The sequence below is a fragment of the Phascolarctos cinereus genome, unplaced genomic scaffold (assembly GCF_003287225.1).
Source record: "Phascolarctos cinereus isolate Bilbo 61053 unplaced genomic scaffold, phaCin_HiC Scaffold_4;HRSCAF=312, whole genome shotgun sequence".
NCBI classification, from domain to species: Eukaryota; Metazoa; Chordata; class Mammalia; order Diprotodontia; family Phascolarctidae; genus Phascolarctos; species Phascolarctos cinereus.
Window position 1 is genome coordinate 60,072,035 of NW_027555847.1, and position 22,938 is coordinate 60,094,972.

Sequence of the window (22,938 nt, forward strand, 5' to 3'; positions counted from 1 at the left end):
TTTTAGGCAGTTGGGGTTAGGTGATTTGCCCAGGGTCACACAGCTAGTAAGTGTCAAGTGTTTGGTCTGAGGCCGGATTTGGACTCAGGTCCTCCTGACTCCAGGGCCGGTGCTCTATCCACTGCGCCACCTAGCTGCCCCATGGCCAGGCTTTAAGCTACCCTTCCTTCTTGGCTTGGCATGGCCTAGCCATAGAACTTTTCCACCTCCACATTTCTCCTCCCGCTTCTGGTTTACAACTCAGTAAGTGGGGCTTAGCATCCATTTTATCAACTGATGATTGAGGTAAAAATAATTTGGTTCTGAACGTAGGAACATTGACAGGTGGCTCATGGAATCAGTGCTTATGGGAAAGTAAAGAGGAATTTTAGAAGTGACAGAGCAGGCACCTGGACCTTTCAATGGAATTGAAACATTTCTCCCTAATACTAAACTACTAGCTGCTCCCTATTTACATAATTGAGAAATGAGAACTAGTTACCCGCCTGTGTAAGTAAACCACACTGGGTTAGAACACGGTACTAATGAGGTCATGTGTTCATTCCAAAGAAAACCTCTGTCCAGTGGCCGAGTAACATCCCTAACCCTAGCCAGTCGTGCCACAAATACAGGCTGTTAGTCACTGGACAAGAGTGGATAATTAAGCACAGACTGTCACTCCTACAAGAAAAACTGCTTAAGGTACTCGTCTTCTGACTGTGGTTCCTTATATATCAAGCGGTGTTCTCCAAGCCAAACAGTACCTCAGGCCAGAAAAATATCTGTGTTCTCTAATGTGGACTGATTTCTTTTTTCACCTTCCGTTTGGTGACAGGAAAAAAGGTCCTTTGTTAAGTTTATAGTTTTTAAGACGTTTGAGGAGTTGTGCCCATCTACAAACTCCTACTGTGGAAAAGTATTATAAACCATCATGTTTTCCTTAGGGCCGAGTGTGGGTGTTGAACTAAACATGGTGCTGCACATGTAGCCCTTTGATCCCCTTTGGTGAGCGATGCTGTAACAACATCTCACCCTGGGGCTTTGCCTGAAGCCTCTCTACTTTCCCTCCTGCCTTTATTTCCATCTTTTGTAGGGAAGCTGGGTTTTGACCTTTCAGACCAGGAATCCTGAAATGTAATCACAGGGTGTTAAGAGAGTGGCAAGCTACCTGTAATCCTTTTATCATGTGCCGAACAGTTTTCTCTGATGAAATTAAAGGGAGCAGTCTCATTGGACAAGCAAAAAAGAGACATGCCTTTGCAGGCCTTTAAACAGGTTCAGGGATGGGCAGGATTGGGATCACTTTGTAGAAGGAGGGGAGGGGGGAGTTTCTGTGCCCTGTACCATCATCCATCTGGTATCAAATTGCCCAGAGGGAGACGCTCCATCTAGCAATTCAAGAATTTGTCCGTTCAAGAGATCTTGTAGTCCAGTTGAGGAAGCAAAGGCACACATTCTAGAGACACATGGATAGAAGAGCAGTAGTCCCTTGGAGGAGGTAGCATCTTCAGAAAACAAGACCTCTGGTAACATTGAAGAGAGCCAGGAAGGGGAACAGACCTTAAGAACCCACCTGAACATCCCCCTCCCTAGCAGAGGCACTTCACCCAAGGGGAACTGGATGAAGACTGTATGAAGAGAGAAAGAACATCTAGCCTCAGCATCACTGGTGGTTATGAGTTGCCTTTGCCACAAGTGCGTGCTCCTACATGTATTCCTCACTATCATTGTACTCTGAAGTTTGAGCCTATCTTCCTGTGGACACTGAGTGTGTTTGTGGGAGAGTGTACCCGAGGTTTGGAGGAGGGGATATGTTGTAGCTACAGTTTGCACTATGACATCTTAGTAAATGCCTCTGTTAGGAGCTAGTTTTGTCTACTGGCTGATTACTAATGAACAGCACTACCAGTGGGGCTTGTGAAGCTATAGTGTTAGGAGTACAAGTCCATAGGAGTATTCCTAGGATTCAAAAAAATAGTGACTGCTCCCTGGGAACAAAACCTAAAACATCCCTTGGGAGCGATCCAGAGGGGCTGCTACTTTGTTTCATTGAATATTTTCTATGCAAAATATTATGCTAGCCATCAGGGATAACAAGATCAAAAGCAGGGCAAGTGATTTACCTCTGAGGAGTTTACAACATCATCATAGGTAATGAGTACACAGATAAATAAGATGTGAGGGATAGCAGTGATAAGGGCGAGGAAAGGGAACTAGACACAGAATAATAAAAGAAGTAAAAGGTCACCTTCAGTTGGGCAGAGGAAGGAAAGCTTCATGGAGAAAAAGTAGTAGTACTTCTTCCATGGAAAGGCCTCTATGAAGTTGGATTCTTATAAAAATTTCACTTTACACCGTTATGTTTTCTGTTGTGTGTTTTTAACTTAAGTGAGTTCGTCGCTAATTCAGACTTACAGCTTCATTTATTTTAAGAACTTAAAAAACCTCATTGAGTTGATTAGGAGACTGTTAAGACTTTAGCAGTACCTTTTTCAGAATCTTAAGTTATTGATATTCCTTGAAAAATAATTTGGGCCATTAATAGTTCTTGAGTTTAAAACATGCAAGCACATATGCTCTGCTTTTTACATAGACAAAAATACCGAATCTACACATAGATCATAAAGTGAAAAATTGTGATTATCAGTCCAAATAATTGGAATTCTTTTGCTTCAGTTATCTGTAATTTCATGCAGAAATGTAAGCTATGATTTTATGTCTTATTATTCAGTATTATTCTATCTGTTACTTTATTTTCCCCTGGTATGTAGAACTAGAGAACTTAGGTTTTCAGCTAAGCCTTGAAGCATGGGTGGGAATTAATTTGGTAGAGAGGGAAGAATGGCATTAAGGACCTACTCCTTAAAATCAGTTCAACAAATCACAAGAAGTCCTTTTCTTCCCTTTCAGAATATCCTCTGCTTCTCAGCTCTAATCCTCATCACTGGTAACATCTTTTAAGAAGATCACATGGACCCCAACCCCATCTTGGGTTTCCAGGTGCATCTGGAAGACCCTTCTTGGTGTTTGTACCTCCTAAAGCCACTTAGGTCCTTTGAGAGCCTAATGCATGGCTGGTAGAAAAACTTTTCTTCAAGCCTTCTGTTTGAGAAACTTGACTTAGGAAGGGATCTAGGACTTATTCCAGCCTTTGGAGAAATTGCGACAGTGTGGATGGTTTGTTTGTATTCTTGAAAAGAAGCTGTTAGCAGGACTTAAATGTCTCTAAAAGCTTTGATTTGGCCAGTATATTTTATAAAGCTGGACTGCAGAGCTTAGGGCTGGGGGTGAGCTATGTTTGGACAGAACTCGGCTACTTTAATGAATGGTTTGATTCCTGGTGCAGTGCCGCCTTGCTGTAAAGCTCTTCATTATGAAATCTGTGCTCTCAGCTTCTCTGCTCCATTCCAAGTCTCTTCCAGGCAAAGCAGTTACTAGGGGGTAGGAAAGAGGAGGCGGTTTAGGCCAAATGATGTTTACTTGGTATTTTGTCTCCTTCCTTCAGTCCTGATAAAGACCGGAGGAAAAACTTACTCTACCTTTGGACCCAACAGAGATACCTGTGTTTAGGGCATAGATTCCAACACATTTTAGTTTTTCCTGGAGTATCATTCAACAAGTAAACCAAATTGGGTCATTGCCAGCTAGATGATACTACAATTTAGAAATGTTAGGAAAAACATTAATTAGCTAGGAGTTATCCTAAGGAGGAAAAGATGAAGAATTTTGAAGTTGAAATCTGGATTAGGTGAAGAAAGTAGAGCTGTTTAGTCTGGACAAGAGAAGACATGGGATAAATATGATAGCCATCTTCAGCCATCTATTTGAAGTGCTTTCAAATTAGTCCTCTTACTTTTAAAAAAATAATTGTTATTGAGATATAGATATATAGATATAGATTAATGTCCTCTACATTTCTCAGTCTCTACCTTCCTCTCCCAGAAAGAAATCTTTTTTCACAAGAATAGGAGCTGGACCCTGGGTTTCATTTGGTATGGGGTAGAAAAATCACCTCTTACAGTGCAGGTCCGTACCTTTACCAAAACCTGTAGTCTGAGAAAGTCAGTAGAATCACTGAGAGATTCAGTGACTTTTCCAGGGTGACAAAGCCAGTATGTGTCAGAGACAGAACTTCCCCTATCCTGACTTCAAGGCCAGCTCTCTAGCCACTGTGCCATACTGCCTGCCACTCTGTTCATGCTTCCACAGTCCCTTAATAAAGAATAAAAAAAAAGAGGGGAAAAAACTTCAGCAACACCTATCAGCACATCAACCAGTTTTGACATTGTAGATAGTATTCTGCATCCACAGCCTTCCACATCTGCAAAGAAAAAAGGAGGGTATTTCCTTATAATTTTTCCTTTGGCACCAAACAGGATCATTATTTCTCAACATTCAATTTTCATTTTTATTTTTCTTTTCATTTACATCATTTTAGTCACTGTGTGTATTGATATCCTTGTACTACTTATTTCATTTTGCAGCAGTTCATGTAAGTCTTCCCATGCTTCCCTGTATTCATCAGATTCATCCTTTTTATATCACAAGAATAGCTGCCTTACGTTTACGTACCACAGCTTGCTTATAGCCATTGCCATGGGATTAGATTTTTTTTTTTCTTGAACCCCCACAGGGCGGTGGGTAAGAGTTACAGAGGCAGATTTAGGTTTGATGTTAGGAAAAACCTGCTACCAGTCAAGCTCTCCAGAAATGCAATAGGCTGCCTCCGGAGGCAAGTCTTCAGTCAGAGAGTGTTGGCCACCTACACTAGTGGGCATTCTCCTCAGGCAAATGGTCTGTGAAGTGGAACCCACTATCTCATTCTGGTTTTGGATGTGCCTAATTGTTAGAGAGGTTTTGTTCTTAACAGCCATAATAGGGGCTAGACTGATTTGATTGATACAGAGAACTCCTAGATAAAGAAACTCCCTCCATCAGTGGAGGGGGCAGCACCTATGGCAGTAAGAGTTTTAAGTGCCTGGTCCTAGGCACACAGCATAACCAGTGTGTGTCAGACACAGGACACGAAGCAGGTCTTCTTGGCTGTCAGGCCTACCCTCTGCCCACTGCCCCCATATCACCTTTTAGTTTTATATGGAGCCTAAAGTTGCCTCTTTACAACTTAGACCAGTTACTCTTAATTCTGTCCTCTTAGACCAAGCAGAACATTGAAATCCATCTCTATCAGTCATGACAATCATTTCTGTGGCCAACTTGTAGATGTCTATCATGTCCTACCCCTCCCAAATCTTCTCTAGGCTAAACTTCTCATTTCCTTTATTTCAGCCTCACATGTCTTCAATCCTTGTTGCCCAAGTCTTCACATGGTCCAATTTGGAAATTCATTCATTCCACAAATAATTTTTTTTTATTTTTATTTTTTTATTTTTAACGTGTCTTTAAAACTTTGGGTCACAAATCTTCTCCCTTCCTCCCTCCCCAGCCACCCTCATTGAAAAGGCAAGCATCTCAATACAGGTTAAAGAGGTGTAGTCATGCAAAACACTTCCATAGTAGTCCTGTTGTGAAAAACTGTAAGTATAGTTCCCTTCATCCCATCCTACCCCCCATCTATTCTATTCTGTCTTTTGACCCTGTCCCTCCTCAGAAGTGTTTGCTTCTGATCATCCCCTCCCCCAATCTGCCCTCCCCTCTATCAACCCCTGCTCTCTTGTCCCTTCCCCGCCTTGTTTCCTGTAGGGTAAGATAGATTTCCATACCCTATCATTCCACAAGTAATTTTTAAGCACCTGCTATGTAGCAGACACTGTGCTAGGTCCTTGGAGATACAAAAACATAAACTAAGTAGTCACTGCCCACGAGAAGTTTGCATTCTATTGGTGGAAAACAACATGTAACAATAATAATAATATAGCATAGCACCTGCTATGTGCCAGGCGAAGTGCTAAGCACTTTACAAATTATTATTTCATTTGATCCTCACAACAGGAGGTGGGTGCTGTCATTATAATCGTCCCCATTTTCAATTAAGGAAACTGGGGCAAACAGATTAAGTCCTTGCCCAGGGCCACACAAGCTAATAAGTGACTGAGGTCATATTTGAACTCAGGTCTTCCTGATTCCAGGCCTAGCACTCTGTCCTCTGCACTACTTAGATGTGCCCCTGTTTGTATACAGAAGATTATCACTATAGGGAATACATTCAGGAAAGCAGTGTTCTTCGTCAACTACAAGAAATGCCAAGAAATGTACTGAGAGTACTTCAGATTTGGTCTAGCTAGAGCAAAATGCAGTGGAGCCATGACCTTCCAGCTCTAAATCTTCCCTTCATTATCAAAACAGTAGTTTTCACTGCATCCTAAAACCGCGTCAGCTTATTGGCAGCCAAGTTACACTGCTGACCCATATTGAATTTGCAGTGTACTAACACACCCAGTTTTTTCCCATGAACTCTATCTCTTCTTTCCTATACTTATCCAGCTCATTGTTGAACTCAGGTGTTGCAATTGATCCCTCTGTTTGCTTGTTTTTCCAGTATCCTGTAGTGTAGTTCACGTTGGCCTGGTGACTTCATCCTTCACCTGTCTGTTTTCTAGACATCTCTAACTCAGTATGTCCAAAATAAAACTCATTAGCTTCCTCCCCAAACACATTCCTCCTCCAGACTTCCTGATTTCCATTAAGAGTGCCACCTAGGGTTTTTTTTTCCCCTTTTGGTCTGTGTCTTCTTTCACAACGTGACTAATATGGAAATATGTTTTACATGATTGCACATATATAACCTATATCCAGTATCTTACTGTCTCAGGGACGGGGAAGCTAAAGAAGGGAGGGAAGAAGTTTGGAACTCAGAATTTAAAAAAACCAAATGTTAAACATTGTCTGTACATGTAACTCAGAAAAATAAAATACTTTTTTTTGAGTTTATTTGTTTTTATTTTTTTTTCACTTCCACAAGTTTTTGAGTTCCAAATTTCTCACCCCTCCCCCACCCCAAGATGGCATGCATTCTGAATACCCCTTCCCCTGGTCTTCCTTCTCTTCTATCTCTCCCCCTTCCTTATCTTATCCCCTCCCCCTTCTATTTTCCTGTAGAGCAGGATAGACTTCTGTACCCCCATTTCCTGTATTTCTTATTTCCCAGTTGCATGTGAAAACATTTTTTATAAAACATGTGTTTTTAAAACTTTAGGTTCCAAATTTTCTCCCTTCCTCCCTCCCCACCCACCCTCACTAAAAAGGCAAGCAACTCAATATAGGTTGTACATGTGCAGTTATGCAAAACACTTCCATAGTAGACATGTTGTGAAAAACTAACTCTATTTCCCTTAATCCTATCCTGCCCTCCCATTTATTCTATTCTTTCTTTTGACCCTGTCCCTCCTCAGAAGTATTTGCTTCTGATTACCCTCTTTCCCAATCTGCCCTCCTCTCTATCACCCCCCTGCTCTCTTGTCCCCTTCTCCCCCTATTTTCCTGTAGGGTAAGACAGATTTCCATACCCAATTGAATGTGTATGTTATTCTCCTTAAGCCAAATCCTATGAGAATAAGATTCCCTTATTCCCTCTCACCTTCCCCTGTTTCCCCTCCACTGTAAGAGACTTTTCTTTTCTGTTTTTTTTTTGTGAGATAATTTACCCCATTCTACCTCTCCCTTTCTTCTCCGAGTATCATCCTCTCTCATCCCTTAATTTTATTCTCCAGATATGACCCCTTAATCTTCAACTCACCCTGTGCCCTCTATCTATCTATCTATCTATCTATCTATCTATCTATCTATCTATCTATATATGTATATATATGTGTGTGTGTATATATATATATATATATATATATGTGTGTGTATATATATATATATATATACATACATACAATTTTTTTCCTTCAGCTACCCTAATACTGACAAAGGTCTCATGAGTTACAAATATCATCTTTCCATGCAGGAATGTAAACAGTTCAATCTTAATAAGTCTCTTATGATTTCTCTTTCCTGTTTACCTCTTCATGTTCCACTTGAGTCCTGTATTTGAAAGTCAAATTTTCTATTCAGCTCTGGTCTTTTCATCAGAATGCTTGAAAGTCCTCTATTTCAGTGAATGACCGTCTTTTTCCCTGAAGGATTATACTCAGTTTTGCTGGGTAGGTGATTCTTGGTTGTAATCCTATCTCCTTTGCCCTCCAGAATATTATATTCCATGCCCTGTGGTCCTTTAATGTAGAAGCTGCTAAATCTTGTGTTATCCTGATTGTGTTTCCACAGTACTTGAATTGTTTCCTTCTGGCAGCTTGTAATATTTTCTCCTTGACCTGGGAACTCTGGAATTTGGCTACAATATTCCTAGGAGTTTTCCTTTGGGGATCTCTTTCAGGAGGAGATCTGTGGATTCTTTCAATTTCTATTTTGCCCTCTGGTTCTAATATATCAGGGCAGTTTTCCTTGATAATTTCTTGAAAGATGATGTCTAGGCTCTTTTTTTGATCATGGCTTTCAGATAGTCCAATAATTTTTAAATTCTCTCTCCTGGATCTATTTTCCAGGTCAGTTGTTTTTCCAATGAGATATTTCACATTGTTTTCTAATTTTTCATTCTTTTGGATTTGTTTTACAGTGTCTTGATTTCTCATAAAGTCACTAGCTTCCAATTGCTCTATTCTAATTTTTAAGGAAGTATTTTCTTCAGTAATCTTTTGGACTTCCTTTCCCATTTGGCCAATTTTCTTTTTAGGGCTTTTCTCCTCATTGGCTTTTTGGACCTCTTTTGCCATTTGGGTTAGGCTGTTTTTTAAGGTGTTATTTTCTTCAGTATTTTTTTGGGTCTCCTTTAGCAAGCTGTTGACTTGTTTTTCATGATTTTCTTGCATCACTCTCATTTCTCTTCCCAGTTTTTCCTCTACTTCCTTACTTGCTTCTCAAAATCCCTTTTGAGCTCTTCCAAGGCCTGGGACTGATTCATATTTTTCTTGGAGGCTTTGGATGTAGGAGCTTTGACTTTGTTGTCTTCTTCTGGTTGTATATTTTGATCTTCTTTTTCACCAAAGTAAGATAATATAGTCTGACTCTTTTTGCACTGCTTGCTCATGATCCCAGCCAATTACTTGAGTTTTAAACTCTTTGTTAAGGTAAGAGTCTGCTTCCAATGTGGAGAATGTACTGTCCCAAGCTTCAGGGGTTTGTGTAGCTGTTTTCAGAGATACTTGTAGGGACCTGTAAATTTTCAGTTCTTCCAAGGTGGTATGATAAGGGGCGAGGTGTTTACTCCTTTCCTGGCCTGTGACCACAAGTATTCCTTTCTGTCCTATAACTGTGAGGAGGGGTTCCTCTCCACAGCCACTACAAGCTCCACCATGCCAGCGCTCCTCCTCACCCCAGCACCACCGCCCAGAACTGTGACCCAGATCCACACGTGGGCAAAGCAAGAGATTCCTGCCTCAGCACTGGCAAACAGATCCCTGCAGTCCCTCTCTGATCAGCCACTGGATTCCCCCTCAGTCTGTGGGCCAGAAGCTTGGGAAGCAGCTGCCCCCCCCAGGGCCATGCTCTTGGGAATGGAGCTGAAACCGCGCCTTCCTCTCTGACCACCGACAGAAACAGACTTTTCCCACTGACCTTCTAAGTTGTCTTTGGCATTGGTGGATTGAGGAGTCTGGAAACCTCCACAGCTGCCCGCGATTCAGTCCTCTGAGGCCTGCTCCAGGTTTGCTGTGGCCTGCGCGCCCACGCTGTGCTCCCAGCCCGGCGCAATACACTTTTCTGATCAATCATCCAGGTTGTCTTGGGCTGGAAATTTGTTTCACTCTGTCTTTTTGTGGGTTCTGCTGCTTCAGAATTTGTTTTAGAGCCATTTTTTATGAGTATTTGGAGGGGTTTGGGGGAGAGCTCAAGCAAGTCACTGCTTTCACTCTGCCATCTTGGCTCCGCCCCCAAAAAATAAAATACTATTTAAAAATGAATAAAAATTGGTTAGGTAGAAAATTTAAAAGAGAGAGAGTGCCACCTCAGTTCATAACCTTGGATTCATTCTAGATACTTTTCCTTTCCTCACCCCCTTATGTCTAATTACTTGGCAAGTGTTGTCATTTCTATCTCCATAACATCTCTAGCATAAATTCCCCTTCTTTCCAGTCACGAGGCTGCCATCCTATTTCAAGTCCTCTTCACCTCCATCTGGACAATTTACATATACTCTTAATTGATCTTCCTTTTTCCACTCTGTCTTTTCTCCAGTCCCTCTTCCACACAGCACAAAGCTGACCATGTCCCCACACTGCTGAAGAATCTTTAGTGATTCCCTATTACTTCTCTGTTAAAATACAGATGCCTCCCACTAGATCTAAAGCCATGCACCATCTGGCTCCAGCCTGTTTTTCCGTACTGATTTTTTTCTTATTTCTCTTCAGATAATCTATATTCTGGCACAACTGACCTCCCTGCCTTTCCCCTCATTTAGCCTTCCATCCCCTGCCTCCATGCCTTGACAAAGGCTATTCCTGAAACACACCCTTTCCTCACTTACTCCCCACCTCATCATTCTCCTAGTGATTTGTGCTCCCTCTCTCCTCCAATAATCATGTTTTTATTTATTTGTTTGCATATGGCATCCCCGAGAGAATGTAAGCTCTTTGAGGTAAGGCTTTTTTTTTCTTTGCATGCCTAGCACCTAGAAGGATTCCTTAAACCTTATAAATGCTTAATTAGTGCTTATTGGATTGAAATGAATTGAAGCAAAGTGAATCAAGGGCAGCTCTTATTGTTATTGTCTCCGTATTAATGTTGAGTTTCAGCTCCCTAATAACTATTTTTGTTCTACCTTTTCTAATCCTAACTATACTCGTCAGAGAAAACAAGCGATGTAAGAGCTGAGCAAGTTACTCCATCATCAGTTCCTATTCTTCCTTCCACCCCAAGCAACAACAGTAGCCCTTCTTTTATTACCCCTTTTCCCCCATTTCACCTAAATAAACTCACTGGGTTACCCTTCCCCCCCCCCCACCAGCCTCAGCTCGTTCTGAGTTCTAGTACACCAGACACTGTTCTTACAGGACTACACCTTACATTTGTAATTGTCCTCCTTTACACCCCTAGCTTCTGGCTTCTCTACGTGACTTTTTAAAATTTAATTGACTGAGGGGCAGCTAGGCAGTTCAGTGAATAGAGCTCTGGCCTTGGAGTCAGGAGGACCTGAGTTCAAATCTAGCCTCAGATACTTAACGCTTACTAGCTGCGTAACACTGGGCAAGTCAGTTAACTCCGCCTCACCAAAAAGAAAAAGAAATTTAATTGGCCTGATGAGTTTCCTGTGCATTCACATCCCTGTCTTTAAACAATTCCTCTTTGTGGGTGAATATCATCGAAGATAAATACTCCTTCATTGATTCTTCCACCTTTTGAAGGATAAAATTATCATGAAAGCAAACTAAGAAATTATCAAGAGGCATACCGCCACAAAGGTTCAAGATCGGCCCCAAAATCGTGAAGCCTTCAGCTGCACATCTCTGACACATACTGGCCTTATTACCTCTGGACAGCTGCCGGCCCTCTCAGGGCCCCACTCAGCTTTTGAAGACTTTAAACTCCAGAGATGCTAGTCTGGATTGGAAGTTCTTACCACCAGGAGCTCCCTACATGCTTAAAATCACAGGACCGGTAAAAATGAGAAAGAAGGAGAAAAAGAAGAAAAGAGATGAGGAGAACAGAAAGGAGATAAACTATGGGCTGCTTTGCCTGGGCAGAGGGAGAACTCTAGCTGGTGTCCAAAATACTGAAACCTCCACCATCAATACTATGTCATACTTCTGTGCAAGGCCACTGGGGGCGCCACAGAGTGTTGGGCCTGGAGTTGGGTAAGCCTGAGTGCAAATCCAGCCTCCAACACTTCCCAACACTAAGCTTAGCTTAGCTTAGGTGACTTCGGACAAGTCACTTAATCTCTGTTTGCTTCAGTTTTCTTATCTATAAAACAGGAGTGATAATAGCACTTACATCTCAGGGTCGTTGTGAGGATCAAATGAAATAGTATTTTTAAAGTGCTTATAATACCTGGCACCTAGTAGGCACTATATAAATGCAAGCTATTATGATTATTATTGATGTTATCATTATCATCATTAATACTGTGACTTATCTCCCAAACTCCTCATCTGTTTCCCACTTCTGACCAAGTGCCAAGTATGTGAAAATGACAAATATCACTTAAGTTCCTGCCTCTGTTGGGTTTCACTGAAGTGATCTTCTCACTATGCTTTTCCCCTCTGTTTATCAGTCATCTGGTCAACAAACAGAAGGCTGTATTGAAGGCACCACACTAGGCAATACAAAGACAAATATATATATATATAAACTTTCCATCATATATATACATATATATATGTGTGTGTGTATATATATATATATATATATATATAAAATATATATATATGTATGTATGTATGTATGTATAAACTTTCCATTCCTTCAAGGAGCTTACATTCAGTTGTATATACTGAGAAACTGTGTGGCCCAGTGGATAGGATGCTGTGCCTGGAGTCAGGTGACTTGAATTCAAATCCAACCTCAGACATTTAGTAGCTGTGTGACCATAGGCAAGTCACTTAACCTCTGTCTGCCTCAGTTTCCTCATCTGTAAAGTGGAGGTTTATAATAGCACCTGCTTCCTAGGGCTGTTGTGAGGATTAAATGAGATAATATTGCGCTTCGCAACTTTAAAGGTCTTTAAAATGGTAGTAGTTATTATTGTTATAATTGTACAGTGTATACAAAATAAATATAAGGTAATTAAGTTAGGAGGCAGGCAGTAATAACTAGGGAGGATCTGAAAAGGCTGTATATAAAAGATGGTGCTTGAGCTGGTCTTGAAGCAAACAAGGGCCTCTTGAGTGGGAAGAGGAGGAGGAGGTGGATTCTAGGCATGAGGGATGGTCGCGCAAGGCCTAAAATGGTTGCCTGAATCTCCTCAAGAGTGTGTAGTCTGAGTGTCTCATGGTCTGCTGCCTGCCTTCCCATTTACCTGCCCTATTCCTTTTGAGCAAGATATATCTTCCTGTGAGTCTGCAGTCTATGGGAGAGACAAAAGAGTACAGAAATAACAGAAAATACAAGACAGAATTTAAATTCAAATACTTTTAACATTTTTTTAGTCCATGCCTGCGATTTTATAAGGAGTTCTTGGTGAGGAAATTCTCTCTACTAATACGCTCAGTGTGCTGTTGAGAAACTTGCAGTCTTTGAGAGTTGCCTCAGGGCACTGAGAGGTTAAGCCACTTGCCAGGGTCGCATGGGAAACAGGTGCCCAAGGTGGGACTTAAAGTACACAGTGTGAGCCTTAAAGAAAAGGAAGAAGTGTTCAGTAGGTAGAGGTGGCAGAGGAAGGGAGGGGCCCATGCCAGTCACCCCAGCATAGAAGGCAGTACTGAGGTAAAGGCAGAGAGATGGAATAAGTTTGGCATGTAGAGTACGGGAAGGAGAATAAAAGGAGGAAAGGCTTACAAAGAAAGGTTTGAGACAGATTGTGGAAGGCCTTAAATACCATAATGAGGAATTTTTGCTTCATTCTTTAAGCAGTGGGCAGCCATTGAAAGGTTCTGAGTAGAAGTGTGATGTGATGAGAGCCATGCATTATGAAGGCCGATTGGGTAGTGCTCTAAAGCATGTGGAGGAGGAGTGAGGGAAGACTGGTATTCATAATAATAAGAATGATGGTGGCTGTCATTTATATCATACTTTGGATCCTCACAATAGCCCTGTGAGATTAAGAAATGAGAGTATGATTATTCCTGTTTTATTGAAAACAAAGCTAAGGCTTCAAGAGGTCGTCATCAGCTCAGGTAATGAGTGCTAGAATCAGAACGAGCTTCAGGGCTCTTCCCATTCTACCAGGCTGCCCTCTGGGATGCACATTGATTTAGAAAAAGTTAATGCAGGACAGAATGTCTTCTGCATTGTCAGCTGAGGTGTTTGCTTTTTTGTCTATCTTTGCCACAAAGGGGTAATGGAGGAGGAGGGAAGACCAAGACATAAAGATAAAAGACATCAATTTAAAAAATGTTTAAGGAAGAAAAATGCTCAGGTACCTTTCATAGCAGCTGGGAATTCCATCGTGGGAAATATCTGAATGTCTCACCAAAGAACAACATGCTAAAGAGTGCAGAGCAATACTTTGTTCCTAGGGATAGGGACTAGACTGGCAACTTCCAGGTGAGGAAACTTCTTCTGTCGATTCTGGTAGAGGTGCCAATCTCTGCAATGTGTGACCTTTGAGAATAGCCTAGAGCAGAGATGCCAAGCATGCAGGCCTCCAAAGGGCGGCCCAGAACCGGGGTCAGATTTCATTGGGAAATATTGAACAAAAAGAATAAAAATAAAGTAGGACATAGATGATGTTAATAATGTTTTTCTGAGTCAAGATGTGACCTCCAGGGATCCTAATGTGTGGTTTAGTGACCCTGTTTCAATTTGAGTTTTACACCACTGGGCTAAAGCACTAAGCAGCTGAGTAGCTTGCCCAGGGACGTGCAGCCAGTATGTATCTGAAGCTAGACCTAAATTTAGGGGTTTTCCTGGCTCTAAGGTCAGCCCTTTATCCACTATGCCCAATTGCCTTTCATTCTCTACTGTAGCATTATTAAATTGGTGGATTTGAAGTCTTGGATTGCCTCTGTAAAACTGACTCTAATGCTACAAATTAAAAAAACTCTTCTATTAAAAAAAAAAAGATTAAATGTTCAGTCCTTATTTGAGAAGTCAGGAAAATGTGCAAGTCACCAAAAATGGTTGTTTGTTGTTGTTTTTAAGTTTTGACATTCAAAACATAATCTTCAGTTATCAAAAAATATATATCATTGAATAGCTCATTGCCTGATGATACTTAATAAATGAAATGTGACTTTACACCAGAAGAGAGCTCCAGAGGCAGACACTAATCAAGTCCAAGGTTATGTGAGAAGACCCACACTGAGTGTGGCTGCTGGTGTGTCTGGTACCATGACACAGCAATTCTGTCTTGATCCAGGGCCAGACCTAGCTGTCTCCTCCTTCCTCCTTTTTCAGGCTCTCCCTGCCTTGCCTCCTGGGCCTCTGCTAGGGTTGTCTCTTTGCAGTTAGCAAGATGTTACCTAAAGATTAGTTAACTTTGCCTAAAGCAGGGGTTTAGTCTAAAACTGGGGTTCATGAGGGTTCATGAATTTTGTTGTTTGGTTTTTTCAATATTTTGATAACTTGTTTTCCTTTGTAATCCTACATTTTATGAATTTAAAAACTTGATTCTGAGAAGGGGCCCATAGGCTTCCCTAAACTGCTGCCCAGGGGGTCCAGGATACAAAGAAGACTAGGAACTCCCCTGGAAAAGGGTTTTCCCTCCAAGCAATATTTGTATCTTAATAGAGTCTTTGAATAAGTCCCTCTGATGGCAAGCTTTCTTTAGAAGTCGGTAGAGATTTTGGAACAAAAGTTTGCCCATCACTCCCCCCAGTCATACCAGTCTTTTCATAAGGCCAGCCCTGGGTCTCTGCACCCAAAACAGGACACAAAGGAAGAATGAAGTAACAGTTGTTTCCAATTCTCTTTATATTGCTGTGGGCGACTAGTATTGATCATAGTGCTAATGAGATTTAAAGGTTTGGGAGCCTCTCTCAGCTCCCCTCCTCCTGCCTTCCTGGCTTGTATTTTCTCTCCCTTTGCCACCATAGTGGTGATACCCACTATGGACTTGGCTTCATTCCAGAGGAGGGAAAGAGGGGGAAAGTAGGGAGGGAGGGGGAGAGAGAGAGAGAGAGGAATTGAAGAAGTCACAGTCCTTTATCCAACTATTTGCAGCAAACTGGTCTTGTGTCAGCTCATTTGGGGAGAGATGTGGGGCTCCTAAAAGAAGGAGGCCCCGTAAAGCCCTACCTGTGTGTCACCGTGCATCATTTAGGGCTGGAGTCAACACAGACCGCTAGGGTCATTTAGACATGGTTGTTTCCTGGTTTCTTCTCTAGACCTCGAAGGGTGGATCCTGTGTGCTCAGGCCTTCAATCCAAGATACTTCACTGCTACCGAGACAACCTTCGGGAGGTACTCAAGTGCTCTGACCTGGTCAAGGCCTACCAACACTGCGTGAGCACTGCCCAGAAGGTACACCCAGCTCCTTGCACTCCTTTCTTGCCTCCTTCTCCTCAGACTTCCCCGACACTCACTGCATGTAGTCCGATACTTCCCTTCTAGCTCTGCCCTTCCCTGTCTCCTCATCATTCCTCTTGGGGAATGGTCCTGTCTCTTCTCTGCCCAGACCCTAACGAGAGGATCCCCAGCCTTTTGGTATAAAGGAGCCTCAAGATAAAGAGGGAGCTGAACATACTATAAGAATGTTGGATTTAGAGTCAAAAACCCTGGGCTCAAATCCCATCTCTGCTACTGGACTACTTATTTGATGTTGGCTGAGTAAGTCACTTCCCCTCTCTGGGCCTCATTTTTCCTCATCTGTAAAATGGAGAGGTTGAACAAGATGTTCTCTGTAATCCCTTCAGGCTCCTATGATTAAAATAATGTCTGTGACCATAGAAATTGGGAAAGGAAGCTGCTACTGAAGAATTGTGTTATAAGGAGAGAGGGAATTAGTGGAAAGTTAATGGAGAAATTAACATGGCCATTTCCAGCAATTTTGGGCTTAACTCCCTCTCACCATACCCTACAGAAAATGTCAAATCATTCTCCAACTATACTGTCCCCTCCTCCAATCTGTAGGTTCTTCCATCTGCCCTGAAGTGCCATAAGGCCACAAGGCTATAAAATGCCAGTGATCAGCAGCCTTCCGTCATCCTCCAGCTACCACCCACCTCTCTTACTGCCAGTGGATTATTCAGGCTAGCTTTTCAAATAACCTTGGGTCCCAGGGACTCCCTTATAGCTTATCAGTATTTTGGACCTGGGAAGTGGGACATTGTGGGAGGTGATAAATAGCCCACTATGTAAGTGTTGAGTGGTTGATCACAATCGAGAGATCAGAGACACCTGCTAAGACCTCAGAGGATACCCTTAAGATAGAGTGAAAGCCTGGTCTTGGTGGGTGCTAGAGGGAAACACAAGGTCAGAGAATTGCCAAGGATGGCAGCCCGTTCCTCAGGGTCTGTATTGCCTCTGCATTAGATTCTGTTCCTCTGCTACATCTAGGCCAGCAGGAGAGCAATTCTACAAAGCCCAGACTCAGCAAGGAATGCCAGTTCCTTCCTGCATCAGAGACACCAGGCTGGAAATGAAGCATAGGGCTAACTGGGAAGCAGTTCTGGACATCCTGTTAGAATAAGAAGAGGTTCTGTAAGGGGGGCAGCTAGGTGGTACAGTGGATAGAGCACTGGCCCTGAAGTCAGGAAGATCTGAGTTCAAATGTGGCCTCAGACCAAACACTTGACACTGCCTAGCTGTGTGACCCTGGGCAAGTCACTTAACCCCCATTGCCTTAAAAAAAAAAAAAAAGAGGTTCTCTACAGGGTGATCATCAGAGGACAATTTAAGACCAAGATTTTGATTTCTGTATGGATTTCAGGTCCAGTCAAGGCGTTATTTTAACCCAGGGGTGGGAAACCTGCAGCCTCGAGGCCACATGTGGCCTTCTAGGTCCCCAAGTGCAGCCTTTTGACTAAGTCCAAGTTTTATAGGACAAATCCTGTTATTAAGGGCATTTGTTCTGTGAAGTTTGGATTCAGTCAAATGGCCACACTTGAGGACCTAGAGGGCTATATTTGGCCTCAAGACCACAAGTTCCTCACCCCTGTTTTAACCTGTGTAAACCTGACTTAAACACATTCCCTTTCCAGCTAACCAGAATACTCTGGTTGTCTGAGCAGCAAACAATTTATGAAGTATGAAGGGATGAAATTTCTCTAACTTAGGCAGTCCCTTGTCTTCTGTTTTGATATTTGCCACTACTTAATATACCGCATTTATTCAAAAGATTTTTCTCCTGCCAGACCCCTTCTCTTCAAACAAATCCAACAAATACCTATCTCCCCTCTGTCTTTTTCTTCTCCCTGTGTCCCATCCCTTCCTGACTCGGTGGACATTTGTGCTCACCAACCATCTTTGGCTTCCACTTACTATCTTAGATGAAAAGCTCTTAGAGCTAGTTTTTGAAAAAGAAGATTCTCATTCTTGCATCAATGCCTTGATAAAGGGTGAGGGCTCACTTCTCTTCCCCACAGATGAGCCCATTTTCCAGAGCCAGAGAGCCAGCTGCTCTGTGTGATGACATGTGGTAACCAAGGTCAGAGCAGTCCTTGGCTGAAGCAGGCTGTTCCACCTCGAGGCTCTTATCTGTAGCTGTCTCCCTCCAGCAGTCAAAAGGTTTCCCTCTGACTGAGCTTTAGGTGAATGTTGAGAGACAGGTGCCTGGAATCTAGTCCCCCTGTAGCTCAGAGGCCACAGGAAACAAATTGAGATGGGTTTTGAGGGAGCTGGGTTAAGTCAGGGCCCTCACAAAGGCCCAGTTCAACTCATGCCCCCTGAATCTTTCCTAGAGTAGAGCACTCCTCATGGAAGTGTTGTGTACCACCCAGGCCAGGGAATGTACTTTACCCTAGCATCGACCTCTCATTGTTCATCTCCTTGGAAGTAGGGGATGGCTCTCTCATGGCACCATCAGAGACAGAACTTCTGAGGTTCCAAAGGAGGTGGGGAGTGGAGCACTCTGAGCCTCCAAAGGTAAAGAAGCTAAGGATGGAGAGATGCTGTTTTCTCTCCTACTAAGGACGGAATCTGTTTGCTTAATTTTAAGTCTAACATGAAACAAGCTGCCAACCATCCCTGAAGAATCTTCAACAGACGGAGATGGGGAAAATTGTCAGGCTGTATTAGACCAAATGGTGTAAGTCCTGGTGGAATTTTTTTTTTATCCTTCCTATTTACCAAGATGGTCTTTGTATGTCTGCAAATCAGCAAGCTTAAAACTTTAATTAAAAGCCCTTCTCCTCCCACCTCCCATCCTCCCCTCCCCCCAATCCCCAGACCTATAGGATATTTCAAGTCCCTAACTAATTTTTGGCATATCTGATTTCTTATTTGGGGAAATGCTATGCTAAGGGATCCTACTGTCCAGCTGTCTCCAGTCCTATCCCCCAGCACTGGGCATTTTCTTCTCTCCCTTCTACAAATCAGGCTTTTAGCTTTGGGGGATTGGGGCAGTATTTGGGGAGGAGTGGGGTGTTGACTTTTTTTCCCCTAGCAGAGTATATCTTTAGCAAACACATTTACCAATACATCTTTATTGCACCAAGTACAGGCAAAATGTGATTATGAAGGAAGACAGATTGCATTAAACTTCAGCCTGCTTTCTGCAGCCAGCCTGCCCAAGAAGGTGCTGGGAAGCTGCCAGGCCTAACTCCCCGCCCCCACCCTTTCCCACCCCCAGTGTTGTTAAAGAGTAAATTGGAGGCTGAACAACTGGCAACAGCAGAGGCCAGTGAAGGATCCAACTGAATTTGAGTGTATAGTGTGCGGGGAATGCGTGTTAGACCTAATACCTTCACAATCTCAGGATCCAAAGATTCTGGCTATAACAGTGTATGTGTGTGTTGCTGCAAGCATCCGCTCTGCCCCCTCCCAATGAGCATCTCAGAAGACTGCTGGCTAGTGTACTCCAGTGTATGACATAGGGATTTGCCACAGGCAGTAGCCGGGTAGCAGGAAATCACCATGGTCTACATTAGTTAGGGGCTAGGTGAGTGGGGCAGAGGCCCAGCCATTAGGCAGGTAGCTGGGAAAGAGAGATAATGCCTTCACACTCCAAGGGTTCTTGGGCATTTTCTGAGGCCTTGCAAACTCTCGCCCAGTGCAATCAGAGCCCAGAGGCATGTGCATGTATATGGATGTGGATAGCTTCCTGGCGGGAGTTTAGGCTCTCCATAGATTTTTAACAAGCAAGAACCTGATTTTTATGAAAATCACATATGAGTGAACATTCTCCCTGAGTTAGTTTCCGCTGGAAAATTCTGTTATTTAAAGAAGTGAAGGATAAAGGTAAGAACCCTACGTGACACTGTTAATGCAAGTGAATTTTTTTCTGAGACCTGTGTTTGTACACCAGGTACCTGTTAAAACTCAGTTATAGACATGGGGGGTTTTTTGTTTGTTTGTTTTAGCCTAGGTTTTGCCTAGGACCTTCACCTTGATTGAAAGTTATTTTAAATGCTGAATCTCATTTCATACCACCCACAGTTCATCTTGTTATGTAAAAGAGTCTGTTCAGTTCAGCAGTCTGGTACCCTGTGCCAGGTCCTGGGAATCAAGGCAGAAAGAAAACAGTCCATGCCTTCAAAGAGCTGACATTCTGCTAGAGGATGGATGTTACATGGATTTGAAGGATGGGAGAGGCTCTAAAGAGATACATGTACAAGTGTTTTCTGGCTTATTAAGAATAATTTACTAAGTAGCTTCAAGAGCCCACTGACTTTTAAACTGACCAATATTTCTTTCCCTTAAAAATAAGATTGAAAAATCATCCAGTCTTGTAGAAGAAAATAAACTTCCGTCTTTATACCCTTGGTTAGGAGCCAAGAAATCCTATTCAACCTTGTAGCTTTGTTACTCAAGATGATAGAATCATAAATGATAGCCTATCTAGTCTACCTGCTCACTTACAGGTTAGGAAAATGAGGCACATGAAGGTTAAATGCCCTGCTCAGGGTTGCACAGGGAGTATTTATCAGAGGGAGAGTTTTAACCCAGTTGCTCTGGTTGCCCAGCCAGTCTTCTTTCCATTGTACCATGCTGCCTCCTTGTCATCCCAGTACTGGGCTGCACATCAGGAATCATAGATTTTAGAGCTGGGGCAGACCTCAGGAGAGCTCTGATTCAGTCCCTGCCTTCAGTTCAACATTCATTAAGGAGCCACTCTGTTTAACATGCTATGGGTAAGTGCTAAGAACTCAAAACTGAAGTAGTCCCTGTCCTCAGGGAACTTGCATTCTACCCAGTAAGAGGTGGTAGTGTCTCCACTTTATAGAAAAGGCAGCTAAGGCACAGGATGGTTTGGTGATCTGCTCAAGATCACATCAATAGCAAATGGCATTAGGGGAACAAGACCCAGTTTTCATGTCTCCTAGTAATACCATGTTCTTTCAGAGCAAAAAAAGATGAAAGTTTTGGTAGAAGAATTCCTTAAAGTGGAAGTGAATTTATTGTATTCACTTCAGAGTCTCCACAAAGGCTTCTGAAATAGAATATTGTGTCCAATTCTGGACAGACAAGCACATGTGAACAAAGGTACTGGCAAACTAGGATCATGAAAGGGTAGAGATGGGGATGGAGAACCTGCAGCCTTGAGGCCACATGTAGCCCCTCTAGGCCCTCAGGTGCAGCCCTTTGACTGAATCCAAACCTCACGGAACAAATCCTTTTATTAAGGGGATCCTCCCTCTCGAACGTTGGCTGTGTGACTCTAGTTAAGTCTCCTTACCTCTCAGGGCTCCAGGCAGCACTCCAAAATTATAAGTTGCAGAGTAATTGCAGATCTGCATTGGCAGGCCAGTAGTTCCCTACACCGGAAGTATCAAACATGCACCCACCACAGTGCAGATTAAAATGTCATTGGAAAATACTTAGTAAAATAAATAAAAATATAATAAAATATAGGTAACAGTACATTGTAAAACTAAATCCATATGTGGACCACATGGATCATTATGTATAGAGCAGTGGCCCCTGTTTCTTTCTGAGTTTAACACCACTACCCTACACCAATGAAAACACATGTCTAGCAAAGAAAAAAATATGCTCAATTATACATCATAATGAAAAGACACGTAATGTGTGAAAAAATAAAACCAACTATTCCTAGATGATCCGTTTGGTTTCAGCATGCCATTATATGATTTTTGGTAGCATCAGCACTAACTTATATTTCTCATTATGTCTTGCTTAGTCTAATAAAGTATTAAAATTAGTCTTCATTCCCTGAGTAGTCACATGTGTTAGGGGATCAGGGAAAATGGTTCAGACCCCATGTTAGACAGTTGAGCAAAGCAACTGAGGATAAAATATTTCCTATGAGAGATTCATAAGGTATATAAGCCATAGCTAAGTGACCAAAGGGCTTCTAGCCCCTCCCCAGTCCCCCAGTCAGCCCCTGCCAAGGTCTGTGTTCACTAGTAGAAGTGTCCTGCTCTTTACAGTGTCACTGAGCCATACGTAACATGACTCTCATTCGTAGGGCTGAAGAGCAACAATCATTCCTGGCATGGAGAGAGCCCAGCAGCAGCAGCAGGCGTGCTTCAGTGAAGTTACCACTTGCAGGACCACAGATCCCTGGTTCATCACCAACATTTCCAGCCGTTTACCAACATGTGACCAAGAAATACCACTGTGCTTTGGGTTTATCATAGTTAAAGTGACATGTTAAAAAAAAAAGTGTATGTCCACAGCTGCCCTGAGGAAATAAAGCAGATGTCTTTGTTTTCAATCAGTCTCTACAAGCGCAACCCTCTGAACTTTGATCGGGGAAGAATGCCTGAACTCGGGGAACAAGCTTAGTTCTTAGTCAGCAGCTTAGCACATTCCTGGTCTGTTTCAAGCCAAATAAAGGCTTCAAGAAGGAAGGAACTCATTAGGCTTGGAGAATTCGAGAGTAGGGAGAAACACCTTGTTCCCTTTAGGCTTCTAACTTAGGAAGGATATTAGAAATTTGATGAAGAGATTCTTGTTCACAGGCATGACAGGAGGTAGATTGTTTGTTGGGAATGTTGTAGAATGAGAATGTTAGTGGTTCAGGAAGGGTAGGACTAGATAATATCTAAGTTCTCTTCTAACTCTTGAGGATTTCATCCCAAGTATTTCTTTCCTTACACCACAGAAGACATCCAGTCAAATAAGATTAGGATTTGGGTTGTCAGGAGAGGTAGTGAGGCCTTCTACCTTCTGAATAGCTCCCCCAAAGCTGTTTGTAAGGAAAGACAATACATTCCATTGTTAAGCAGTCATATCTTTGAATCAGTTGAGAGTATAAAAGCATTAGTAGTTTATCTGTACAAGTGA

General features: G+C 42.4%; 1 protein-coding gene across 9 annotated transcripts in view; it reads left to right on the forward strand.

Annotated features, from left to right (window-relative positions):
* The window catches only part of CHCHD6 (coiled-coil-helix-coiled-coil-helix domain containing 6), a 313,985-nt gene extending 291,619 nt beyond the window's left edge, over positions 1-22,366 (forward strand). For 4 of the 9 annotated variants that reach the window (XM_078152227.1, XM_078152228.1, XM_020981162.2 and 1 more), the window contains one exon: positions 22,118-22,366. In XM_078152227.1, coding sequence (XP_078008353.1) covers positions 22,118-22,289 — 172 coding nt within the window. In that variant the 3' untranslated portion in view covers positions 22,290-22,366. Of the gene's footprint in view, positions 1-15,914; positions 16,051-18,685; positions 18,776-22,117 lie in introns of those variants that run through there. The other 5 variants (XR_013485825.1, XR_013485826.1, XM_078152229.1 and 2 more) reach the window with 4 other exon arrangements.
* Positions 22,367-22,938: the final 572 nt, after the last annotated feature.